Here is a 19,951-nt window from a genome sequence, read left to right on the forward strand (position 1 = left end):
CTGTACTTCCCAACCGGAATTGCCGCCCAGTTTCACTTCCCTTCCTCCCACCCGGCCGGGGCTGCAGGGAGGGAGAGGCTGGGGGTCGCACCCCGGGGACCCCGCCCGGCACTGGCCTGCCTCGGGAGGGGCTTCAGCGCGACCCCTGGCGGCCAGGGCGGGAACTGAAGCAGCATGGAGGGACGCCCCAGCTTGGGGTGAAGAGCACAGACCCGCCTGCTTGACACACCCAGCACTCCCCACCCCTTCCTGGAGATTCTGTGGCCCAGGAGAAGGACTTTGGCGGCCAGGAGGCTGCTGGGCTCTCTCCGGCCTACAGGAAGTGGTCAGCCTGTGTCCCTGGCCGTGGCCACCAGGACCCACTAGGAAGTCCTGTGTGGGAGGGTCCAGTTCCATACAGCTGGCCTCCTTCCTGCCGGCACTGAAGGCAGGGCTGTGGGATCGGGTCACAGCCCCGTGGGCCATGAGGACTGGGCCCCCAGGGAGGTTAGCCTGGGTCCATCCTTATTGACACACGGCTTTCGGGTGGTCTGGCAGGTACCTCCCCCAAGCCGTGGCTGCTCCGCAGTGCGGACCTGCCTGCGTCCCCTCCCTGGAAGCATGGCGCAGCAGAGGAGGGCTGTGGCCAGAGCAGTGGGCAGCCCTGGCCAGCCCTGACCTTTGAGGGCCAGAGCCCAGAGTGAGCAGCCTGAGTTGCCCTGCCTACAGCCAGCCTGGGGCTTGATGACTGAGAGCCACTGCTTGTGCGGACTTCTGTGAAGAGCTCATTTGCCTGTATTGGAAAGGCAGATTTACAGAGACAGAAGCTGAGCCAAGGCCAAGGCTTTGGGCCGGCCTCTGCTACTTTCCCAGCCACAAGCAGGGAGCTGGATGGGAAGTGGGGCAGCTGGGACACGACCCTGTGCCCGTACGGGATCCTGGAGGGCATGTGCAAGATCTAGCCACTGAGCGGGCGCATCAGGCCCCCAGCAACTTCTTTATAAACTCACGTGGGATTTCCTTCCCACCAAACGGCAGCTCTGGGCAAGCCTCTGATGGGCCCTGCTGTGACCCGGGCTGGGTGGCAGCTGAGAGCAGGGGTGGGGGTCGTGTGGGGCCCTTGGGGCTGGCCACATGGACGGAGCGAGGTGCAGTACTTGGTGGGCCCCACACTGGTGAGAGCCTGGGAGAGGGGTACAGCTGGTGCAGACGGTGCAAGGTGGGGAAGGGGCATCTAGTGGACAGAGACTGGGCGGCACATGGGCAGGTGGCACAGCCAGGGCCACCCACACGCCTGATGGCCATGGTCAGGCCTAGCAGTCAAGGGCCTTCTTAGCCAGGGGTGACCTGGGGGGCAGCAGGGAGACCCCTGGACCGGGACAGGGTGCACACAAACTAATCCTGGGAAGGATCGAGTTCTAGAAACATTGCCCACTGCCTGCGGTGCTGCAACGCAGGCTGGGCCCCACGAGTTTTATTGAGTTTTCTTGAGCGGCAGGAGGGGTGGGGGCAGGACAGCAGCACAGGGGGCCAAGGCTTGTAGCAGTTTGGTCTGCTCAGATTGGTGCAACCTGATGTGTGGACGCGGGCAGCTCGGGGGCTCCAGGGCCACCTTCAGGGCTGGGCCCCCTCACAATCCGCAGGTGCTGGAAGGCGGTGGGTAGCGTGCAGCCCAGGAAGGGGGGTGTTGTCAGGTCCCGCACCACCAGCACGTATTCCCCTGCAAGATGGTATCATGGCCCGAGCTCGGCCTAGTGGACCCCCAGGCTGCACCCTGGGAGGCCCCAGACCCCCCCAGTGGGCCCTAGGACCTCAAGGCTCAGGGGAAGCAGTGGATTGGAGAGAAAGCCGCCTCTGACCTCAGGCCTCAGGCCCAGCCTGTCAATCCTGGAGGCCGAGCTGGGCCCCTTCCGCTGGGCACCCCCGCACGGCTGGTGGGGGCTCTAGCAGAGAAATCGGCCATTTCCTCTCTGGCCGCCCCAGGCCCCAGGCAGCGCGCGGGGAGGGGCCCCATTTTCCTTCCGTCTGTGGCCTTCTGGGGAACCTCAAACTTGGAACAGCCGCAGGGAGGAAAATAGGAACAACACGGAGTGGGGTTGCCATGGGAACCGTCCTCTCCCCTCCCCGGAGCCCGGCTGGCACCGGAGCGTGGAAAAAGCTCTGACGGCGGCAGGAATGCGGCGAGGCGGGCGGAGGCTTCCCGCGGCCGGCGCATTCCTGGGCGGGCCGCGCGCCCCGGGCCGGCCGCCGCGCGTGGCAACGCGGCCGTGTTTCCGAGCGCCCCGTCGCTAGGTGTTCCCGCCTCGGCGGAGCCAGCCTGAGCTCAGCGGGCAGCGGCCGCAGCTGACCCCGCGCGGGAGGCACAGGCAGGCCGGGCCACGGGCCACCACAGTCACGGGGTACGGCCCCGGGCCTGGCGGCGCACCCGGACCCCTGAGCTCTGTCCCTCCCTCGCGGGCAGCCGCTTTCACAGTGCCAGCCCCGGCTGAGCAGTGGACGTAGTGGGGCTGCTGTTGGGGGGCAGTTCTGGGCTCTGTCTCCCCCTAGATCAGCAGGGACCTCTGGCAGCCAGCTGTCCTGGTCACATGGGGAGACCCTGTGGACAGGGGCCTAGACTTGGCGGCCCACTGGCCTTCCACAGGGGGACTCGGGGCATCCCACCCCGCCAGGGGACCATCAGGCTCAGTGACACCAGGTGTTCTGGGACCCTCTGGCATGAAGGGGTTGGACCCTTGGCTCATGGTTGGGCAGGGTGCTGGGTGCCCAAGGGTCAGGTGGACCAACAGTGGCAAGGGCTGGGTTCCCCTCCACTTCCTGCCCTGGTGGTACGGCAGCCCCTCCCACCATGTGGGCTGATGTGGGCACAGCACTCTCAGCCCAGGGTCTCACCTACCTGGGTAAGCTCCTGCAGGTGGCTCTTGCATGGCGGTTCTACCAAGCCTGTGGGGAGGGGGAGGTGCCCTGAGTGTCCTGCCCTGTCCCCAACCGGGGCCAGCTGTGACCCAAGTCTCCACCCAGGGGCTGTGCTGGCAGGAACTCCTGCATGTGACCTGGCCAGGAAGACCACCCAGCATTGGAGGCCATGCATGAGTGCGGAAGTGTGTGCCGTGTGCCACACAAACCACAGGTGACAGAACTGTGCGAGGGCAACCCCAAATACCCCCCAGTGGCACCAGGCCTGCCTCGGGGGAGGGTGGGCTGAGCTGGGGTTACTGGTGGCTGTAGGGGAGCCCGAGCCAGGGTGCATCGAAGGTGGGGCTCAGTGACCCCAAACCTCATTTCTGGTGGGGAGAATGGGGGTGTAGTAGGTTCAACTGCCTCAAGGAAAGGGCACAAGGACCCCTGGGGGCCACTCAGGGGCTCTGGCCAGCACCCCCCCTCCAGGGCCTGCAGACTGACGCCTGTGTGCCAGTGGGGACATACTGTGCCTGGCTCTCCGCCCTGGGGCGCTGCTGGCTGCACTCCAACAGGATTTTGCCCCGGGTGAGCTGGACTAGAGTGGCCTGGGACCCACCAAACACCCCTGCCCTCCTGGCTCTGGACACAGCTACCACTCCTCAGGCAGTCCCAGGCTCCCCAGCCGATGGTGGGTGGGGTCCACGGCCGCTCCTTGTCCCCTGGACTGCCCTTGGTCCTGCCCCACCTGGACCAGGTGCACCACAGGATCCGGGTTAGAAACCTCGGTGACCCACATGTCCACCCGACGGGGCCTGCCTGTGCCTCTCATGACGCCCACACTTTATCCTGGGGAAACATGCTGGATTCAGGGATGTGGGGCTGGGGTGGCGGGGACCCCCTGAGGGGGAGGGGCCGGCTCTGTGTGGATGCTCGTGGGGGTCTGGGGGGTGCTGCAGTGTCAGGGCTTGGCTCAGTGGGGAGTCACCAAGGTAGTTACACAGGACTGGGTACAGGCTGCTGGGCTCCACAGGCCCTGTGCCCTAAGTGCCCAGGAGGACTCCCTGGCAGGGTGGGTGGCTAGGCCCTCTGCCCCCCACCCAGAATTACTGGCCATGTTACCAACCCCAAGAGGCCCTAGGTGCCAGGCAGGGAGTCTGCGAAGCAGGGACCAGGACCGTCCGGGCTGTGTGGGGTCACCTGCAGCCCCCGGGGCCGATGGGGCCTGGCGGGGCAGTCAGACAGAGGCTGGGAAGATGCTGCCTGGGCACCAGCTCCCCAGGGATGAGGAGGAATTAGGGACACAAACAGCAGTGGGCTCTCTGGGCCCACCGGGTAGAGGGTGGCAGGCACTGTGGCACACCGCCAACCCCGCCTCCCAGGAAGCCCCAGCCGCACTTTCTGGCCCTTGGGCAGCTGTGGCCAGACAGTGACCAGGCAGCAGGTAGCAGAGGCCCGAGGAGAGGACCCCCACACTGCTGCACGGTGGGCAGGGAAGGGTTAAACCGCCGGCCAGCCTCCCTGGCCCAGGGTTATTAGGGGCTGGCATCCTGCCTACGTCAGGCGGGAAGCATCCCAGGCGGGAAGCATCCACGGGAGGCGGGGCCGGCGCCCTGCGGTCCTCACCCGAGCCACCCTGCCGTCTTCACCGTTTCCCTTGCCCGCCTCTTCCAGGCCTCTACCTCCGCCCTGTGCCTCACCCCAGTGTTGAGAGCTCCCCTTCAGCCCATGTTGGGCAGGCCTGGGGAAGCACTGGAGGCTTCCTTGGGTGGGCTTTGCTGGCCAAGGGTTGGAGGGAGGCCGGAGGGAGGGCTCAGCTTCCCAGTAGCTCCCCAGTGCACTGCTGAGCAGAGAACGGTGACCACCATGGCCAGAGCCAAGCCGATCCAAAACTAGGAGCCAGGAGCCTCTTCCAGGTCTCCCATGCAGGTGCAGGGTCCCATGGCCTTGGGCCGTCCTGAACTGCTTTCTCAGGCCACAAACAGGGAGCTGGATGGGAAGCGGGGCTGCCGGGATTAGAACCAGTGACCATATTGGATCCCAGCGCATGCAAAGTGAGGACTTTAGCCACTGCACTGGGCCCAATCTAACTTTCCAATAAAAAAGCCTGGGGTGCAAAGCAGAGTCAGTGGGAGAGGTCTGCTGCTGGGGGTGTTGCTGTGGCCCAGGCCTGGTGCACTGGAGGGGAGCAGGGGGTCTCTGCCCCTCCCTGGACGATTTCTGTAGCTTGGAGTTGGCTCCTGCTTGCTGGAGCCAGTCTTGGTGCCAGTGCTGGCTGGGGGCCTGGGAACACAGGGTCCCCTTGGCTCCACAGCTGCCTGCCTGGAGTCAAGGGGGCACGGGACTGCTCAGCCAGGGACCTGCCCACGCCCTCCTTTGCTTGGTGTCAGTGTGCCCTTCTGTGCAAGGGGTGGGTGGGATCTGGGGGCCAGGTGGTGGCAACGCCCCACAGCCTGTCAGGGCCCCACAAAGCATCCCAGGGTGGCCTCTCACTGCTCCTGCCCTGAGGGGGGCTGCTGGAGTCCCACCTCCTACAGGACTCAGCCATCAGCTGGGGAGATGGGTGGGGCCACATTCCAGCTGCCCCAACCTCACCGCCAGAACCTGCCCCAAGGGAACCGCTGCACCCTGTGAAGTCTGCCCGCCTCCCCACAGAGCCCCTCAGGATGGGGGCTCCCAGCACGGGCCCGGTCACTGCGGGCAGGCCCTGTGCCAATGGCATTGCTGGCCTGGTCAGGGCACAGTGTAGAGAGGTGCTGATCGCCAAGATCTGCCCATGGAGTCCAGCCTCTCCTACCTGTGGCCTCCTAGGGGTTCCTCCGCTGTAGGTGTCGTCCTCCCAGGACACAGGCCTGCCTTCTAGAAGGATCCGCAAAGGAAGGGGAGAGGAGGGCCTGCAGTAGCCACACAGGCTGAGCACCAGGGCAGAGGGCAGCTGGAGCTGAGGGTGGGCCTGCTCACCTGGCCGTGGCCCTCCAGGAAGAGGAATGGGTGGTACCCAGGTGGGGGAGGCCCCAGGAGCAGGTCGGCAAACTTGGCACAGCCAGCCTCTGTGCGCCTTAGCTCCTCCCAGGGGTGCCCAGTGTCCTGGCCCCAGGCTGCAGAGAAAGTGAAGAAGTGGTGGGACATGAGGACGGCAGTGTGGATAGGCAGTATAGACAGGGCAGTCTGGTGCCCATCCAGTGCCTGCCAGGGCAGCCCGTGACAGCTGACTGGAGAGGACCCCCGCCACGTAAAGCCTCGTGCATGGGCAATGTCACTTCCTGGGGGGTTCTCAGACAGGGCCCCAGGCTGCACGGGGCAGAGCCGAGCCCACTGCCCACTGCTGAGGACGCTGAGCCTTCTCCTGGGGTCGTGGGACAGGCCTGGGCTGGGGTCACACCCACGCTGTGACATACGGTCCCTGGGCTGTGTGTCCCTCAACCCATGTCCCTACTGTGGAGCCAATGTCCCTTCCTGGCTCCAGGGCCAGGCCCAGTGCCACCTCCTGCCTGCCTCAGGGCCAGGAGCCCAGCCATAAGCTCATCAGAACCACTGTCCTATGGGGGCACCTGAGGGGGTCCCTGGGGCAGCAGCACCCCTGAAAACACAAAAGGGCAAGCGTCTGCAGGCAGCCCGGTCGATGTACTGCCGACCCTACTCGCTGAGGCCGGCCTCTGCAGGGGCTGCAGGCACCGCGTGGCTCACGCAGCCTCCCGTCCAGTCCTCACGTGCTCTGGCCAAGGACGCCCACGCCATATCTGCCCCCGCCTTCCCAGGCCCAGCAGGTCCTGCGTGATGCCTGGGCTCACTGCTGACAGTGCGCCTTCCACTTCATGGTGCACGGTCACCTCCCAGCAGGCCGGCCTGGCCAGCGCCACCCCTCAGCATTGCCCCTGGCCTCACACAAGGCCTCGGGAGCACCAAGCATGCACTCCAGCTGGGGGAATGGGCGGTCACTGTCACTCAGCATGCCCACCCCTGCTGGCTGCCAGGCCACCTGCTGACCCTCCACCCAGGAGCCCCACTGGCTGCAAGAGGCCCCTTTGTCTCCAGTTCCAGAGATCAAGAGGAAGTGGCTTAAAGCCCAAAGGGGGCTGGGGTCCCTGTCCAAGCAGCCTCCAGATCGGGGTCTCCGCACTTGCACCCTGAGTGGAGAGGGCAGCAGGGCTAGGAGGGGCTTGGGCCTCCCACCCCGCACAGAGAAGCAGCACCACCCGCGGTAAGACAGGGCCCAGAACACTCCAGCCCCAGCCACCTCCCAGGCCGGCAGGACAGAGCGGGGCCCAGAACGCCCCAGCCCCAGCCACCTCCCAGGCCGGCAGGACAGAGCGGGGCCCAGAACGCCCCAGCCCCAGCCACCTCCCAGGCCGGCAGGACAGAGCGGGGCCCGCCGGGATGCCCGCTGCATCTCACTCCTCCTCTGTCGGTGAGAGGGAGGTCAGGGAGGCACGTCTCCATTACTGCTTTACGGCAGCTCAATTAGGCCCCCAGTCATCTGTGTAGGGCACAGAGGCGGCGGGTCTACAGGGACCTCGGTGAACTCAATGGTCCCGGAATGTTACTGGCCCCGTGGGGCAGTGCTGCCTGCTTGGAGGTGACCGCCCGTGGCATGCTTGCCTTCCACGACAGACGCCGTCCGAGGAGGAGCCCCTTGTTTGAGAGGCAGCATAAGACCCTAGGACCCCAGGCAGCAAGCCATGGGCTGGGGCGGCTTCCCACTCACTCCCTGGCTGTGCCCAGGGCCCCGCCTGGAGGCCCCACATGGCCAGACACTGTGCTGTCCCTGTGATGCCTAAGCTGTAGCCAGACTGCACCTGAGAGCCGGCCCAGCCAAGCAGCCTGTGGGGACCGGAGCACCCTCGACTGCACCCCACCTTGCCTGGTGTGCCCATCTCGTACTCATGTTCCCTCCTGGAGTGGTCACTTCTAGAGGGACACCTGGGTGCTGTCCATGGAGGCTGTAGGGGTAGACATGGCCCCGGGGCCCCGGCTGTGAGCCATGGGCAGGCGAGGGCTGGGTCGGGAGACCCCGAGAAGGAGCCAGCATGGCATACTCCTGGCATAGGTACACCCTGCTCCGGGCCAAATGCCAGCCTCCATGTGGGAGACTAGAAGAGGCCTTTGGCTTCAGCCTGGCCCAGCTCAGCTCTGGCCACTGCAGCCATCTGGGGAGTGAACCAGCAGATCTAACTGCCTTTGAAATAAATGTCTCTAGAAAAACAAAGCCCATGCAGAAGGTGGCCGCAGAGTGGCCCGGCAGCGGGGCCCCGGGGCCTGGGGTCAGCGCCACTGTGCGCTCTGCAGGACTCCAAGGCACCGACCCTGCCACGGTTCCCTCAGCCCTCAGCGTGGTGGCTCTGGCAACAAGCACTGGGCTCCTCCCTCTGGGCCGTGGGGGCCTCACCCACCGCTGGAGCCCATGCGTGGGGGCAGAGCAGCCACCATGTCCACAGAGGTAGATGCGAGCCGGGAACGTCCAGCACTGGCCCCGTTCCCAGGGTGGCCCCTTGGCTCTCCCAGAGCTTAGAGAAAGCTCACAGGTCCGCCAGGGAGGCCTGGCCTGAGCGGAGGGACAGAACCCGAATGAGAAGGAGCACTCATGGGATGGGGGACAAGTGTGGGGAACTCCAGTAGGGGCCCTATCCCATCCGTGTTCACCACATCTCATCAACTGGCAGGCCCCGCCCCAGGCTGGTGTGCACACGGGAGGCCCCGCCCCAGGCTGGTATGCACACGGGAGGCCCTGACCCTGGCAGGTGTGCACATGGGAGGCCCCGCCCCAGGCTGGTGTGCACACGGGAGGCCCTGTCCCCTAGCAGGTGTGCACATGGGAGGCTCTGCCTCAGGCCGGTGTGCACACGGGAGGCCCTGTCCGCAGGTAAGTGTGCACACGGGAGGCCCTGACCCTGGCAGGGTGAATCCAGAAGCGGTGGGTCCAGGCAGGGCGAGGCTCTGCCCCCACTATCATTCATGTGTCAGACCAGCCTGTTTCTGTCTGGGGAGCAGGCCCCCCTGGAGGCCAGGCAGGTGATGCTGTCCCGCCCTGGTTTCCATCCAGGTTTGCTGAGCTCTGGCCGGCTGTCCAGGCAGAAGGTGAGGCGCCCTATGTTTGATGCTCCTAAAACTAACTGGAAACCAAGGCAGAGGCACCCCGTGCACAAGCTTGGCTGGGCATGTCTGGCCAGGCCTGCAGTTCCTTCATGCTGACCCCAGGGGCCCCCAGGATGTGGACTGCTGCCTGCCTGGCCTGGTGGCATGGACCACTTCAGGGAAAGTGGGACCCCGTCTGCCCCTCCGAGTGTCCACTGCCAAGACCAGACCAGGAGGGGCTGGGGAGAATGCGGGTTGGGGATGAGGAGGCTCAGCAGCAGGCATGCACAGCCGCTCCCCCAAGCCAGCTGATGGGGCACAGATCGCAGGAGACCACGCAGAGGCCGTGGGGACCAGAATGCAAAGGGGACTAGAGTTCCCATGGTGCAGATGACCAGGGTGGTGTAGGGGATCCTGGTAGTGGTACCCTTGGCCCGCGCCGGGGCTGAGCTAGGGCCGTTAGAACCTCTACCGGGGGGTGACCCCAGCCCCATGTGTGAGACCTGCCAGTGTGGACCCCTGTCCCCTAAGACCCTGGCTCCCCTAGTCGGGCCCCAGACAGCCTCCAGGTGTCCCCACCTGGCCCGAGGGCAGGCTGGGGGAGCCCAGACTCCACACGTACTTCCATGGGATGACACACTTTTGTGGCAGGGGCCTGGGTGGCCACAAGCTGCTGTGGCTGTGCCAGCACATCCTGCATCTCAGCTACCCTATCCACCCCAACTCACCAGGCAGGCCGGTGGCCGTGCCCTGTGCTGGGTCCAGCTCTCCCATGCTGGGGACGGCGTCACCTCTGGGCCCCAGCCCCACTGGCTGACGGCTGAACAGCGGATAAGGGACGCACTGGAACCCCCTGGACGGAAACAGCAGGTGGTTTAGAGGGGCTAGGCCAGGGCCACGCGAGCAGGCTGGGACCTAGGCTGTGAGGGGAGCCCAGACCTTGCCCGGTCTCCCAGCTCTGGTCACCCTGGGGGCTATATCCCCAAGCCCACCCCTGGGGGAGGGCCAGGGTCCTCCTCCAGGACACTGTCTCAGAGGGGCCACAGCAAGCTGGGCACTTGGATGATCCTAGACTCGGTTCAAGCAGAGGCCTTGGCAGCGGCAGGGAGGCCAGGCCCACTCCCCCATCTGCGTGGCCGGTACTCACAGTGGTGTCTCCATGGGCATCTCTGGGTGGCACCCGCCCTCCACTTGGAAGGAGCTGACCTCAGCGTGGGCCGGGAGCTGCACGCTCCTGATGCCTGCCGACACACTCAGCAGCCGCCCGCTCTCGCCTCCGGGAGGGGAGAGAAGTGGCATTGGGTTTGGGGCCCAGCAGCTGCAGGCAGGAGTCCCACCAGATCTACCACGGGGACCGGGGTTCTGGGCACGACCAGTAGTAACGCACCATGCCCCCTGAATCACCTAACTTTAGCCAGGGTGTAGGGACACCTTGGCTTCTGGTCTCCAAGTCAGAGGCACTTGGCTGTCCTCGGGGGCCAGGGCAGCCCCATGGGAGCAGTGCCTGGGGCTGGTCCCACCCCACTGGGTAGATGTCACAGTTCTGCCCACACAGGTGGGGCCACAAAGTGTTGGCCACATGGCCTGTGGCTCTTCAGACTGGAGGCAGCTCTGGAGAACAGGGCAGTGGAGGGGCACTGCTGTCCCTGAGCCACCACCTGCACACCTGCTGCTCACCACAAGGACCTGAGCAAGGCGGCCTGTGAAAGGCAGGACCAGCCCGCAGGCGACCCTTCCAGATTCATGCAGCAATCAGAGGGGGCGGCCCACGTGGTCCCAGGACACAGACGGAGGCCTGGGTGGGCTCCATGTGCAGGTCGGCCAAGGGTGACCTCAGCCTCAGGCCACGAGTGAATTAGATGGAGCCGGAAGGAGGAAAGAGAAGCCCCCGCACAGACCTCAGACCCCGGAACAGACTGAGGCAGCAGCAGCTCTAAGTAGGTCTGTCCCCTCCATCACGGAGCCAAAGACACCACCTTCCCGACTCTAGGGAGCACCCAGCAAGCCATATGCTGGCACCAGGAATCGGGCGACAAGGAGAGCCTGAGTTGTAGTCAGGAACAGGTGCCTTGGGCCAGCATGTGGCATGGCTGCTGGGATGCCCACACCCCCATCGTAGCCAGCTTTGAGTCCCGGCCTCAGCTTCCTGTGATGTGCAACCCGGGGGCACAGTACTCACACGCAGGAACGCACATCCCTCCTGTGGGGCTCCGGGGGGCACTGTGTTGGGAGCCCGTGGGCGCCCAGCCTCCAACCAACGGCTGGTGTCCCCGGCCTGCTTACTCTCAGCCACCTCCCCGTCGTCCTGCTGCAGCTGCACCACGAGCGAGAAGGGACACCCGTGGGTCACCTCCATCACCTCCGGGCCCAGGATCTTAATGTTCGTGGCTTGCGCTGGGGAGAGCAGAACACAGCCTCAGAGGGTGCCCGCCTGGCCCGAGGTGCTCTGGTCAGCACTGCAGGTGCACGGCTGCGGCCTCCCCAGAGCCCAGGCATGTGCCATGGCCAGCTTGAGGAAGCACCACTATGGGACGAACAGCCGGAACAGGAGGCTGCTGGGAGTCCAGGGAACGGGGCAGGGCCTGGCTGGGAGTCACCTGGGGAGACCGCTGGGGGCAACACAGCTTGACCACGTCACGGCAGGAGCCTGAGCCACAGGGCTGGGGGCCCATGGCTGAGTGGACCCATGGCAGGGAGGTTGAGTAGCTGGGGGGGTCCATGGCTGGGAGGGGCCTGTGGCTGGCAGCAGGACTAAGGAGTCTGGCCTGGCCTCGGGGTGCCAGCCTCCTTTCAGCTCAGACTAGAACTTGCCTTCACTGACAGGGGACAGTCCTCCCCAGCGCCCTGGTGTGCATGGGGACCCCTGAGGCCAGGCTCAGCTCACCCTAGACGCAATACCCAGCAGGTTTTCAGGCCAGTTGGCGACACCTACCTACTGGGTGGCCATTGACCCATAGTCCGTGATAGATGGCCCCTGAGCAGTGGGCCAAGCTGCCCAGGCCACTGAAGGTGTCACTGTGCCACTGTCCCTGCAGGGAGGAAGGCACGGCCTCAGCTGGACGTGGTCCATGTCCCTCATCTCACCCCATCCTGAGGGGTGTGTGCCCCCAGGGGCAGCGAGCTGGGACAGCCAGGTCTCCGCAGCTCCCACAGGGAGGAGGTGTGGCTGGGCGGCCCGTGGCTGAACGGGGCCTGTGGTCGGGTGGCCCGTGGCAGGGAGGTAGCCAACATCCTCTGGAAAAGCATTTCCACAGAAACTCGAGACCAACTCTCCTTTTGTATCCACTCCTCTACCAAGGAGAGGCGCCCACGGCCCTGGGCCCCACCTCTCCAAGAGTAACCCCAAGGCCAGGTCCCAGGCATAGCTGTGGAGGGGTGTAGGACGGCTAAAGAGCTGGGCAGGCCCCAGGAGTGGCCGTGGCTGTGCCCGGGAAGCAGCCGTCACCCCACCTGAGGTCAGCTGTGGGGAGGAGCCTGGGGTGGAGGGGCGTGAGCTGTGAGCATGGACAGCACACGGGGACACCAGGTGCTCTGGGGATGCTACAGCTGCCTTCCACATGAGCCCCTTGGTGACACGGCTAGGGGCTGACTTCCGACAGTCACAGTGACCCGGGGGGCTGTGCTGTGGCCACCCTGGGCCAGCGGCCAGGGCCTGTCCCACTCCACACACTCCCACTCGGGCCCTAAGCCCGGGGGCAGGAGGGTGGACTGGACCCAGGACTCCCAGCTGCAGCCCATGCCTACTAGGGTGGCTGTGCCCGGGAAGCAGCTGTCGCTGCCCGAGGCCAGCTGTGGTCACTGAGCCCGCACTCGGCCCGGGCCCGGGACCTTCACTGCCCAAGTTCCTGCTCCTCTAGCCATAGTCCCGCATGCCCAGGAGCATGCCAGCCCCAGCCTGGTGTCACACGCCCACGCTGCCCCACCGATCCCTCCGATGGTGCCACGGGCCAGCCCGAGGGCCTCATAGCCATGGACGATGGTGAGGACACTGGCCTCCGCCCCCTCCCCTGCTCTGCTCCAAGGCTGCTTGGGCCTTGGGCAAGCTAAGCATGGCAGTGTGCCAGCCATGTGGTGTGTCCTGTGGGGCTGCACGCAGCAGGCCGCAGCGTGATGCCCGCCCAGGTCACCAGGCCGCTGCTCTGCGCTCACGTCCATGGGAGCTGCCCCACTCATGAAGGATCCCAGCGTGGGCGTGGAGGACAGTGCCTGGTGCCCGTGACCATGTTGAGGGTCACGCAAGGTTGAGGGGGACGTGGAAGTGGACACTGTGACGGGGACCTGCACAGCCCCACCTCTGTAGCTGCCTGTCCCCCAACCTTCTGTGGGTTCTGCATCCATGAGCCACCTCCCCAGCCACTAACTGCTGGCCAGGGCAGTGGGGATGGGGGCTGCCGCAGGGCCCTGGCCTCCAGGACGTGGGGCCAGCAGAGGGGTGGCAGGGGGGCGCCTGCAGGGGGCGACAAGGTGACACAGATCACCTGCTCTGTGCATGAACAGGTGCACTGACCAGCAGGCCCTCCCCCTGGGACAGCCAGCCCAGCAAGGACAGCCAATGCCTGCAGGGCTGGAAGGCAGCAGCTGCTGGCAGGACGTGGTGCGGCCACATGGGATGGCGGGACTGCACAGCTCCCAGCAGTCCCCCCGGGGGCCCCGTCCAGCTGCAGGCAGGGCCCCAGGAAGACCCTGACACCCGAGCAGAGAGTAGCCTAGGGGCTCCTGGGGGCTGGTGGGGGAGGGGCCACCCGCGGTCCCCAGGAGGTACTGGTTTTGACACCTAGTCCTTTATGTGAGCACATGGTTCCAGTCTCTCAGAAAAGAGAACCTTCCAGAAGGATTCACCTGGGAACGGCCACATGGTGTGTGTGCGTGTGACAGAATGGCTGCAGAGGCCCAAGCCGAGAGAGCTGTGGGCGGGCAGCGATCGTGGCAGCTCCCGGCCCTTGGGCCGTGTCTTCAACAAAGGTAGAACAGGCATGAGAGCAATGGCAGCCGGGCTCTGTGGTCAGCGTGGGGAAGCCCAGCGGAGCAGGGACCTCCGGACCAGCTTACTGCAGCAGATGCAAGGCCAAAGCCTAGCCTACGTGTGAGCTGCTGCACACAGATCCCCCAGAGCCACAGGCCTGGCTCCTGAGCTAACAACACAAGGTCGCTGTCCCCTCCAGGGGCAGGGTGGACATGCGCCTCCCTGGGCTGAGTGCACACGGGAAGGCTGACCCTGACCTAGTGTCCCCTGACTCCTGACTGCCCCGGGGCATGCGGGCACTTGGCCATGGCCTTGCCTGTAGCCGTCGTGGGAGAGCCTGGCCTGCCCACCTGGCCCCGTCCACCGCGCACACCAGCCTGGGAAGTCACTGCTTGCTCAGCCATTGTGGGACTGTGCATTCTGGATGGCCGAGAGTGTACAGGACTTGGGGCCCAGTCACACTGGGTGGCAAGGGCAGCCCTCTGGGTTGCAGACTAGGCGTGGCCGAGGGCCAGGCACAGCTCCATGAGGGTGTTTGAGGGGCAGTGTGTGCAGGGGCCCATGGCCATTGGCTGGCACCTGGAACCGCACATCTCTTGTGCTGGCAGGAAAACTCGCTCCAACCCGAGGGGCATCTCCACGGTGCAACCCCCAACCCAGCCAGTTCTCCAGGCCAGTGCTAAGCCAGGCCCAGGCTGCTGCGGACCGTCCGCGGGGCTGCGCTGCCCCCTGGTGGCGGGAGGGGGACATGGGCCTCGGCCAGGAGCCGGGGGCGGGGTGGCCCCTTCCTAGGAGGCCTCAGTGCCCCCTGGAACCAGGCAGTGAGGAGGCACTGATGGGACCATGCCGGGGTGCAGGGCGTGGGTGCTGAGGGCTGTCCTACCACTTCTCTTTCCCTCAGTTGCCCCACCCTAGAGCGCTGCCCTGAGGACTACGCCGGAAGACGTGCGATGAGTCGAGCCTGGTGCCCAGGAAGGAATGAATGCCATGGCCGGTGGTTCCCGTGCCGACTGGGCTCTTGTGCCCGGGCTGCCTGGTGGCTAGGGGTGTGGCTGCGCTGTTGGGGGGCCTGGCCAGGGCTGTCCCATGTGGGGATAGGGGGTGGCCAGGCACGGAGAGGGTGGCTGGGCTGGCCATTCTTGCCCCTCAGCACCCAGCACCCTGTCCTTGCCCTGCTTCAGGCCCCGCGAGCAGGTGCAGTGCCGGACCCTGTCCAGTTTTGCGTTGCTTTCCAGCTGTGGGGCCCCAGGGCGGCAGGGTGGCCTGTGCTGTCCAGCCCCACCCCAGGTGACCCACGCACCCTGGACCACAGCCTCTCCATGCAGGGGCTCCTGCCTGGTCAGCGTCACACCCGTGCGAATCCAGCTGTCTTGGTGAGACCTCTTCCCGGCACTGCCGGCCCAGGGGCTCTCCGGAGTGGCCTGCGCTGAAGGGCTGGACTTGGCAGTTCTTCCTGGGCATGCCCTTAGACCCTTGGGCCCCCGCCCCAACTCTGGGCACCAGTGCCACGGCGCAGACGCCAGGGTCCCCCCGTGGAGCCCCGAGGCAGGGGCCGGAGCCTAGGCCTCATCGCTTCTGTTGCCTCTCCCGCCAGAGCCTATGCAGGACAGCCAGAGACCAGACGTACACGCCGCCAGGCACGCGACCCCACATGGCCCTGCCTGCCCCTGCAGCCGCTGTCCCCCAGGCTAGGCGGCCCATGGGACTCTTCCTCGACAACCGAGTGGCTATTCCTCCCTGTCCTCTGCCTGGGTACTTGGACACCCAGCACTTCCCCAGGGCCCGGGAGTGAGGACTGGCTGCCCCTGGCTTGACTCCTGGTTGGCTCACAGCCAGCAGGCAGGGGGCGAGAGCAGGATGTCCCTGGGCCCGGGTTAAGTGTGCAGACCCCTGGACACAGCTGTCCCAAGGACTCAGAACGTGAGGGCAGACAGGGCGCCGTCACCCAGGCCCCCGCCTGTCCTGGGATTTCTCATCCCTAGAGGTCTGTTAGCCGGGGCCTTGGGGGCACCTATAGGAGTCCCTGCAGGGGAGGGGGGGCTCAGGCTCCTCTCCATAAACCAGAAACACCTGCCATCCTTGCCCTGAGGGCCAGGGGAAACCAGCATGGGCTGCCCCAAGGACCACGGGAGACCAGCATGGGCTGCCCCGAGGGCCAAGGGAGACCAGCGTGGGCTGCCCCGAGGGCCAAGGGAGACCAGCATGGGCTGCCCCAAGGGCCAGGGAAGACCAGCGTGGGCTGCCCTGAGGGCCATGGGAGACCAGCGTGGGGGGCCACGGGAGACCAGTGTGGGCTGCCCCAAGGGCCACGGGAGACCAGTGTGGGTGTCCCAAGGGTCACGGAAGAGGCTGCAGGGGGAGGACCGCTTGGCAAGGCAAGATGTCCCCGGAGCAGGCAGGATGCCTCTTGGGAAGGTAGCCACGCCAGGGCTGTGCCCAGACACTGGGGCTGGTGGCCTGGCCGTTCCCTTGGGACCCTGCCACTGGGACTGGGGCCATCCTGCAGACACACGTGGGGTGGCTCCCCCCATGCCCGTGGTCGCAGGGATACCACCAGGGCCAGGCCAGCTCACGTGGCCTCAGACAGTGGCCCCATGACCTTCCCTCCCCCCCCGACCGGAGTGGCAGATACCTCATAGGTGGAGCCATTGGCACAGCACAGCACCCCGTGTCCCTGGCGCTGGTCCCGCACCCAGTCCCCGTTGTATGTGTCACCGTTCCTGAGGGACAAACAGAGGCTGTGGTCGGCAGGGGCCAGGTGGCGCTGGTTAGGGTTACCGCTCAGCAGCATTGCCATGACTGAGGCAAAAATAGGCCCTGAGCAGATGGTCCTGTGGGGAAGGGCTGGCGACAGGCGGCTGTGCCGGGTTCCCCAGCAGGGGACCCCTGTGCCTCTCCTGACTGCCAGGGAAGAAGTGTGTCCTTGGGGCCCACCTGGAGTCTCCTTCAAACTCTGGGGGGCCCTGCAGCACCCCATCAGCTACTGGGAGTGGCCCAAGGGGCTTCTGTTGAGCAGGGGGCAGCTCCAGCAGGCAGGGGACACACCACGCCCCCACGTACTCACTTGAAGAGCATCTGCCCCTGGCCGTGCCTCTTGTTGTTGTGGAACCAGCCCCGGTACACCTGCCCAGCCTGGTCTACCAGGCATCCGTGTCCTGGAGGGGAGAGATGGGCTTGGTCCCAACCCAACCTGGGATGTTCCTCCTCTACCTCCCACCAGTGGACTCAGCTTGCTACACTGGCTGGCAGTGGATTTGGCGGCTCAGCAGCACCCCCTGGAGCAGTCTGGGCCTTCAGGAACACACCTGGAGGTCACTGGGAAGGGGAGGGGTAGGATCCGCCCAGCCCAAGGCCTCAGAGCCACCAGCCCTGCTTTCTGGGTGTGCTGAGTGGGGGACCCCCAGCGGGCTCTGGCTGACCCACCCAGCACAGGTGGGAACTCGCTTACTGCCAGTGGCCCTTTGGAGACTGCTGCTATCACTGTTACATCACACCCGCACCGCACCAAATCCCCACCAGAGGTTTATCTCCTTTTCTCTGTGGCTCAGGCAGTGCCAGACCCAGAGACGCGCAGGCCTCCGGGGTGGTGGTCCCCATGCCCGCACCACCTGCTTCCGCTCCGTACCTTCCCTGGTGCCCTGGACCAGCTGCCCCTCATAGTGTCCCCCGGCCTTATACTCCATGACACCGTGGCCATGAGGCTCTCCAAGGATGAACTGTCCTGAATACGAGTTTCCTGTGTGGGTGAGGAGGTGGAACAGTGGTTGGAAAGTGGACAAGCCACCTGTGAGGGGTGGGCGGCAGCCGAGCAGCTGGGACAACCACGCCCTCATGGCTCCTGATGCAGCTGACCCAGGAGGCAGGCCAGGGATCAGGCTGGCCTGACCCCAGCCACGGTGGGCACCTGGGGAGCCGGTCAGGAACTGAAGAGCACCCCAGGGCGGAGAGCAGAGCTGCCAGGCCTGTAGGGGGGACCCTCCTGCACCTGCATGGAGCCCAGCCAATCCTGAGGCAGCAGCAGTTCAGGAAACACAGTGGGGCCAAGTCAGCTTCAAAGGAAACAATGTAACAACTTTGGACATTTTTTTTGTTAAGATTTTTTATTGGAAACGCAGATTAAATTTACAGACAAGAGAAGAAACAGAGAGACAGATCTTCCATCCGCTGGTTCCCTCCCCAAGTGGCCTCAATGGCCGGAATTGAGCTGAACTGAAGCCAGGAGCCAGGAACTTTCTCCAGGTCTCCCATGCGGGTGCAGGGTCCCAAGGCTTTCGGCCGTCCTCTGCTCTCTCCCAGGCCACAGGCAGGGAGCTGGATGGGAAGTGGAGCAGCTGCGACAGGAACCGGAGCCCATATGGGATCCCGGCGCGTTCAAGGTGAGGATTCAGCCACCGAGGCAGGGAGCCAGGACTGAGATAAACTTTTTTTTTTTGTTTAAAGATTTATTTGAAAGTCAAAATTAAAGAGAGGATAAAGTGGCGACTCTGCAGCAGCCAGGCTGGGCCAGGGGCTGGAGCCAGGAGCTCCACCTGGGGCGTCCTCTGCTCTTTCCCAGGTCTATCGGCAGGCAGTGGGATGGCCCGTACCCACACAGCACACCACTGCCGGTGGCAGCTTTACCCCAGCTCCAAGATGCCAGCAGAAGGACACTTCTTTATTTCCACAAAGCGTCACGGGGTGGGCGCCGACCAAGGTCCCCGGGGCTCCCAGTTTAACACCTGGCGGCTTCCGGGTCAGGAGGCTCACCTGACCAGGCCCAGTAGCGACGGCCCTCGCCTGAGATCTCTCCGTCCACAAAGTCACCTTCGTAGTAACTCCCATCCTTGAACAGCAGCTTCCCCCGGCCTGCGAAGGGAGCAGGATGGGCTTCGGGGAAGGCACTGGGCTGGCAGGAGGCAGGGGCCGTCCGGCCTGGGCGCTGGGTGTGACGCCGGCCAGACTGAGCCCTGGACAGCAGGGAGCCTGGCCCTTCTGTCTTTCAACCAGAAATCTAGAAAAGCTGTAATGTGGAGGCGACGGCAGGTGAGTGGGGCTGGGTACACCGGGGCCAGTCCTGGCTCCCCCATCGGGCTTCCCACGGATACTTGGTGCTCGAACTTGGGGTTGCAGGGGTCGATGGGAGATCTCTCTGCCTTCCAAATAAAATGAAAATACCTGTTTCGAAGACTTATTTACTTGTATTCGAAAGGCAGAATTATACAGAGAAAGGTCTTCCATCCTCTGGTTCTCTCCTCAAACGGCCAGACCACAGCCCGGAGCCAGGAGGGCACAGCGACCCAGTGACTGGGCCGTCCTCTGCTGCTTTCCCAGGTCGTCAGCAGAGAGTGGACCAAGCGCAGCAGCGGGGACTCGAACAAGGCGCGGGTGGGGGACCCGGGAGAGGAAGCGGCTCCTGGGGGGAAGCAAGCTGAGGCCCCTGGGGCGAATTCACCACCGGCAACCCGGCCTGACGCCCACGTCTGCAGCTAAGCCCCGCCCAGCACCCGCTCTCCGGACCCCACAGCAGCCCCGGCCCTCACCGTGTTCCTTCCCGCCTTTCCACTCGCCTTCGTACCGGAAGAAGGAGTTCGTGTACACGTGGACACCGTAGCCTGGGCGTGGACAGCGGGGCCGCCGGTGAGCGCGTCTGCCGGCAGGGCCCGCGCCCAGGGCCGCCTGCACAGCCCGGGGATCCCGCCCTGGCCGCGGGGGCTCTCCGCTGCCCGCGCCCGCTCAGCGGGGGGCTCGGTGCAGGACCCCCCGCTCCCATCTGGGGGATTCCGAGGCCGCAGCGGCTCAGCCCTCACCGTCCCGCGGCGGGAGCCGGCGGGCCCTCCACTTCCTGGCAGCCGCCATGTTGCCGCGGAGGGTTCCCTAGCAACCGCCAGGCCCCTTTCCCATTGGTCCATTCTCGCTGGGGGCGGGCCTCAGGGCGCAAGTCCCGGATGATGACTCTCCCCGGCGCTGAGCGAGCGCAGGCCCGGGGCCCGAAGGAGCTACTGCGCGTGCGTGGCGGGCGCATTTTTCGTCGCTGCACCGAGTGGCGCCCGCAACGGCCTGGAC

At 65.4% G+C, this 19,951-nt stretch overlaps 1 protein-coding gene across 1 annotated transcript; it reads right to left on the minus strand.

Annotated features, from left to right (window-relative positions):
* Positions 1 to 1,523: 1,523 nt before the first annotated feature.
* MORN1 (MORN repeat containing 1) lies at positions 1,524 to 19,600 on the minus strand. The gene is made up of 13 exons (XM_058661002.1): positions 19,429 to 19,600; positions 18,656 to 18,754; positions 17,535 to 17,645; positions 16,974 to 17,064; positions 16,542 to 16,629; positions 11,879 to 11,975; positions 11,230 to 11,340; positions 10,094 to 10,220; positions 9,675 to 9,799; positions 5,836 to 5,972; positions 5,672 to 5,733; positions 4,273 to 4,352; positions 1,524 to 1,699 (listed from the first exon to the last, which is right to left on the minus strand). Exons 3-13 carry the CDS (start codon positions 17,590 to 17,592, stop codon positions 1,536 to 1,538), a joined length of 1,140 nt encoding a protein of 379 aa, XP_058516985.1. The 5' UTR covers positions 17,593 to 17,645; positions 18,656 to 18,754; positions 19,429 to 19,600; the 3' UTR covers positions 1,524 to 1,535.
* Positions 19,601 to 19,951: the final 351 nt, after the last annotated feature.

The sequence above is a fragment of the Ochotona princeps genome, chromosome 2 (genome assembly GCF_030435755.1).
Source record: "Ochotona princeps isolate mOchPri1 chromosome 2, mOchPri1.hap1, whole genome shotgun sequence".
NCBI lineage: Eukaryota > Metazoa > Chordata > Mammalia > Lagomorpha > Ochotonidae > Ochotona > Ochotona princeps.

Coding starts and splice junctions, on each gene's coding strand:
- MORN1 (XM_058661002.1), bottom strand. CDS start 17,592: ATGGAGTATAAGGCCGGGGGACACTATGAGGGGCAGCTGGTCCAGGGC. Junction 5,973..9,674: donor CACGGCCACCGGCCTGCCTG/GTGAGTTGGGGT, acceptor CTTTCTCTGCAG/CCTGGGGCCAGGACACTGGG. Junction 5,734..5,835: donor TCCTGGAGGGCCACGGCCAG/GTGAGCAGGCCC, acceptor GGATCCTTCTAG/AAGGCAGGCCTGTGTCCTGG.